The sequence below is a fragment of the Nelumbo lutea genome, chromosome 7, assembly GCF_056320005.1.
Source record: "Nelumbo lutea isolate HS-2025 chromosome 7, American lotus-T2T, whole genome shotgun sequence".
Lineage (NCBI taxonomy): Eukaryota > Viridiplantae > Streptophyta > Magnoliopsida > Proteales > Nelumbonaceae > Nelumbo > Nelumbo lutea.
In genome coordinates, this window is record NC_142690.1 from 2,394,779 (window position 1) to 2,400,057 (window position 5,279).

Consider the following 5,279-nt stretch of genomic DNA (forward strand, 5'->3'; position numbering starts at 1 on the left):
TACCAAACTACCAATTAAAGAAGCCAATTGGGACCCACATTGTAAGTGGCTCCATATGTATTCAGCAGAGCCTGACCCAATTATTGATTTAGTGATCAGGTTCAAAACATGGGAACCTAGCCCCTTGGATATTGGGTTATATATCCAGATACCTATGGACGCCAGTAGAGAATACATTAATGACAAGAGGAATTCTACAAGCATACAATGAGGGCCCCCTCATCATAACAGCATTTAGAAGCAGGCCATCTAAAGCTGCCATGTGGCTAGTTAAGGATCAGGACTCACCATCAGATGGGTCGACCTAAATCACATTAATAACAACAGATTTGTAAGGTTAAACCATAATGAACTCAAATCCAGAATAAGAAGTCAGTCTGGCCAGGTCCTTGGCCATGAGGAGTTAAGAAACACCACTCCAAGTACAATAATCAATATCAGTCAGTCTATGTCTGTGGAGTGAACTTCAGAATTTGGTTGACTACAGGATTTCACCTAATTGGTATTAGTATGAGATTTGTCGTTGTTGAGACTCTACATGAACTTTTGATCATTAAAAGAACTGTTAAATTCTATCACCACAGTCACAGGAGGGCTCTTAATTACTGTTTCCAAACAGGGGGTTCTGTTTGTATTTGTTGTCTATTTTTTCTTGATTTTTGTCATTTTTGTGGAGTAGTAATTGAAGGATCCAATTCAACAATATCGTTTGTCAAACAACAAAACTACGAACGTATGAACTACTTTTCAATACCGTGCAATATAAATTTTAGGCAGAAAACATATGGCGATGGAGATGGACACATCCTATTATTCTTGCTTGTAAGTTGGGTAATGCATTTCCAAGCTCCATGATTATGACGTTTCCTAGTAAAGACTAAAAGGACGCAGTGGTGATATATATATATATATATGTATTTATTATGTTAACCACTACATTGGGTCAAATGAGTTATATATCACTGAAAAGGAAGCTTTTGAGTTGATGAATTCATCTACTTTTAAATGGGTCCCATGCATTCGCATCTTTTCTTATTAAGAGCAAGTTTACTCCCCTGTGGCTCTGGATTTTCCCTTTTACTACCTTGTGTTATGTGTAATTCCTCCTAGTTGGGGACCCAGTTTCGCCATCACACAGGCCTAGAGGTGGCAGTAGTAGACACTTCGCAATGGATCGGTTTGGAATTTGAATACCCAAAACTCGAAGTTAATTTTCTTCACCTTTGAAGTTTGAACCGACCCGATGATGAGTCATGAGTGTACAGCCGGGTTAGCCACTATAGTAGCTGGTTCTCAAAACATGTGTTGAACAATTAAAACAAAAGGGGGTGTCCTCTGGTAATTAATTAATTAAGAGGTCGACGACCCAACTCAGCCTGGAAGCCTGGAAGCGACCCAATTGGAAACCAACTTAAATTGAAGCTGGGTCTGGATCTGTAATAGTAGTTTTCTGGTCCTATGATGGTTCCATGGAGATTTGGTCTAAACTCTCCTTATTTATCCTTGGCATCCCTTTTATTGCATATGTAGTAGTGGAGTAGTTGAGATAAAGCAACCTTGTTTTACTGAAACATCAGCTGAGAGTTGAAGGGATTTAAAATTTCACTTTATGTAAGCCAAGACCAGTACAGTGACTCTAGTGACATCAGAACGATAATTACCGGAGATTCCACGTTTCATGAGTCACCCACTTGCATAGCTAAGTTTCAGTTAGAAGCAAAAGCTTTAATTTGTTGTTTGGGCTGAGCTCTTATGTTAAGCCCTAAACAAAGTATTCCATTCTAATTAAGAGACTGGCTAATTTGGACCTTATTGGGAAATGCAACAAGTACTCCATCCCCAACTTGAGCAACTCTACCCCAGTGAAAGCTAAAACCTCCTCCACATCTTGAATCTTACTGCATCTGCATCTGCTGCTGCTGCTACTGCCACTGTTGCTACTACCACTACTACTGCTCTATGTGTATGTATATGTACTAAATAATTAAATTGAAGGTCTGTATGCATTCCTGAAGGATCCAAGAAAGAAACACAGAGCAGTACTTTTATTAGATCCCAAATCTCCATTAATATCCGGGTTTTATTGAATTTGCAGGACCGGAGCAGAGGGAGAGGGAGAGAGGGAGACATGTTTATGAGTATATATCTTGATGGCTAATTAATCACACGTTTGAGCAAGCACTCATGCACACGTGCATAAGAAATGTATGTAAATGTACAGGAGGCAGGAGGCAATGATAAAAAGGATGAAATGTACATTAAAAAAAAAAAAAAGTCTTAAGAGTCTTAATGTCCATGTTCATGTGTTGCTTCAAAGTAAGCCACATAGTGCCTGGGACACATCATTTTCGTGGCCAGTTTTGTTATTTTCAAGCCATGAAAGCACCGGTACCACTGCCTCTCTGTTAGTGAGAGATGGGGTTTTAAAAAGAGAAAAAAAAAAAACAAAGACAGTGAGAACTCGCCAATGCTCTTACTAGTCCCTACCAACACTATTCTCACCAATCATGATGCTTCTTTAAAGGTGAATGATCCCATTCTGAATACACCACCCAATATGTTTGGACGACGAGTCCACATCACAGCCATCTGTTTTTCACTCAAGTCAGTTGTCAAATAACGGTCCCACAACCAGAAACCTATTGAGTGTTTTGATCATCACCTTACTAACTTGTGTATGTCAGGTTGTAGATCGAACAGTTGTCATGAGTTCCGTAATTTCCTTTTTATCTCATTCAACTCTAGTTATTGCTTAATCGTGGCCTCAAAACTGCCAGCAATGGGGGTTTCTTCAAACTCTAGTCTTGACTCCGACACGCATTGGCTTTAGCTATCAGAAATTAGCTATGGTTGCCAAGCTAATTTAGTTAACAGGATTGATCGATTCAGTCCGTGACGATAGCCATGGATATTCAATTCAGAATTCCCACAACTCCAAGGTGGACTGGAGGACATTGTTCTAGCTACTTGGTTCGAACAACCTACTTTTGGATTCACTTTCCAACTCGACCCGTTTCGGCCAACCAGTTTATCACATTTACGTGACTGTTTTACCATTATGGAAGCTTAATTTACCTCCTCAGACCCAGAACTGCAACAGGAATCCCCACCTCATTTTTGGCAGTAATTTTAAGTTTCCTTGGTTCATATGGAGTAGTAATTTAGATTTTTCTTTCTAATCAGTAATTCCCGCTCCTACCTTCTCTTTCTCTCTGACATTTCTGAAGCAAGCTTAAAACCCACATAAAGAGAAAAAGGAGTATATATTTAAAGAGGTGCAAGCAATGCTACCAGCTACCTGCAACTGTCATCGAGAAATTTAGTTTCTTTCTGCTTTCGGCAGAGCATCAAATTTTATTTTATGAGCAATAGATGCCATTCTTGATTTGTTTACCATCATCTGTTCTTTCTCCTTTCTGTTGCACTGATTCAGAAACACCACTCCCATAATCCGGTCGATCCACCGATCTTACTCGCTGCCCTCTACGATAAGTTCAATACAATGTACATGCCAAGCAACACTACCCACGTCACAGAATTTTCATATATACATGGCACTTCTGAACAGTTCTGCAGAGAGAGATAGAGAGAGAGGGAGATTGCACTTACATGGTTCCTGCTTATAATTAAAGTTTTATCTTTTTCAACCAATTTAATGGAATTTAACGAAAACACTCCATTTATACGTTAATTCGTACCAAAATAAGGGTAGTTTGCACAAGAAACAACAATGGGTATGCTTAAGATTGCCTCATACGCATCACAGGCGTAGGTAGGGCAAAATAAAGGATGTATTTAATCAGAAAATCTCATTTTTTTTCCTCATAAGAATTAAAGGATTACAGATGCAGATCCAAACTCACATGATCTTGTACGTTTGGTTTCTTAGCATCGTACATGTGTCGTCCTTGAGTACTAGAGCCGCTGAACGGCGCCGGTCTCGAATCATCTTCACCTGCAAAAAGCGGAAGCAATGAACGGTCCTGATTGAAATTAGGGGAGCTTTGGACGGGTGGAATTCTCCACAAAGCCATGGGGCTGCCGTTGATCGGAGTCTGAGAGAAGGAAGTATGGTGGCTTCCATAAAAGCGGCTGTTAGTAGGAATCATGTTGCCGTTGGTCCAAGAAGGGTAGCTGAGCGCTGGCGTTGCAGCGGAACCAAGCCGGTAATTAACCAGCCCGTAGACGTGGCCCTCAGGGATACCACCGTGCGCCATGGCCGACTGGAGGTGTGCACGTTTAGCATGCTGACGCTCGCGCTTGTGAGCGTTCTGATGGCCTCCCAAAGCCTGAGATGTAGGGAAGTTTCGGCAGCAATAATGGCACTCGAATTTGCGACCGCTCTCGCCGTTGTCGTTCTCCTTGGCGTCCTCGCTCAGGTTAGTTTCCACAGACTCGGACTCGTCTGTGACGGCAACTTCTCCGCCAAATTCAATACCAAAGAGTCGAATGCCCTTCTCTTTAACGGGTGCAGGCCGAATGAACGGTAACTGAGAGAAGGAATCTACGTTCATGAAGTCGTGAGTTTCTCTTTCAACCTTTTCCATGGAAAGGATTATGGAGAGAGAGGAGAGTAGTAGGTTAGAGGGACGTGAGAGGAGGAGAGACGAAGGTGCAGTTGGAGCCACCTTGGGAGACAGGGAGAGGGAAGGGGGAAGAGAATGGACTGAGTGGGTGGAGGGGTGGGGGGAAGAAAAGGAGGGGAGAAGAAGCAAGGAGAGGAGAGGAGAGGAGAGGCTACTCTCTTTTTGGGGTGGTAAGACTGTGTGGTGGGGCCTACAACGGGGAGTCTGATCTGTGGACAATTCGTGCTGACCCATCTGAGAGTAAGGCCTGACAAGTCCACCAGTGCTGGTGTGGTTGTGAGGGTGAAGGGGTGACTGTGCTCTCTCTCTCTCTCTCTCTCTCTCTCTCTCTCTCAGTCATATACAGCTAACCCCTCACCTTTTCCATATATTTGTTAGTAAACCCTACCTAATTCATTTATTTGGAAATATGCCTTGGGACCATCAAGCCCCAATTCCGCAAGTTTCTTATTTCTGCTGTTTTGCGCCCAATTCCATAAAGGAGCAAAGCAGGTTTCAGAGTGCCATCCATAGAAGTCAAGGCGTTCGAATTCCATTGAAATATAGATATAGAGAAACTGACGGGCAACCTGCTCAGGAAGGGATGCTTACCCATGCAAAAAGCTTCTTAAAAGGATTATGGAGCTTTTCTAGCAGCTGGGGTAGCATATTAGCATCGTCAACTTTAATTGTTGCAGAATTGATTTCGAGCAA

The 5,279-nt window shown here is 42.1% G+C and overlaps 1 protein-coding gene across 1 annotated transcript; it reads right to left on the reverse strand.

Moving 5' to 3' along the window:
• Positions 1 to 3,661: 3,661 nt before the first annotated feature.
• LOC148844606 (zinc finger protein GIS2-like) lies at positions 3,662 to 4,813 on the reverse strand. The gene has a single exon (XM_088954127.1). It carries the CDS (start codon positions 4,545 to 4,547, stop codon positions 3,840 to 3,842), a length of 708 nt encoding a protein of 235 aa, XP_088810253.1. The 5' UTR covers positions 4,548 to 4,813; the 3' UTR covers positions 3,662 to 3,839.
• Between the last annotated feature and the right edge of the window lie 466 nt (positions 4,814 to 5,279).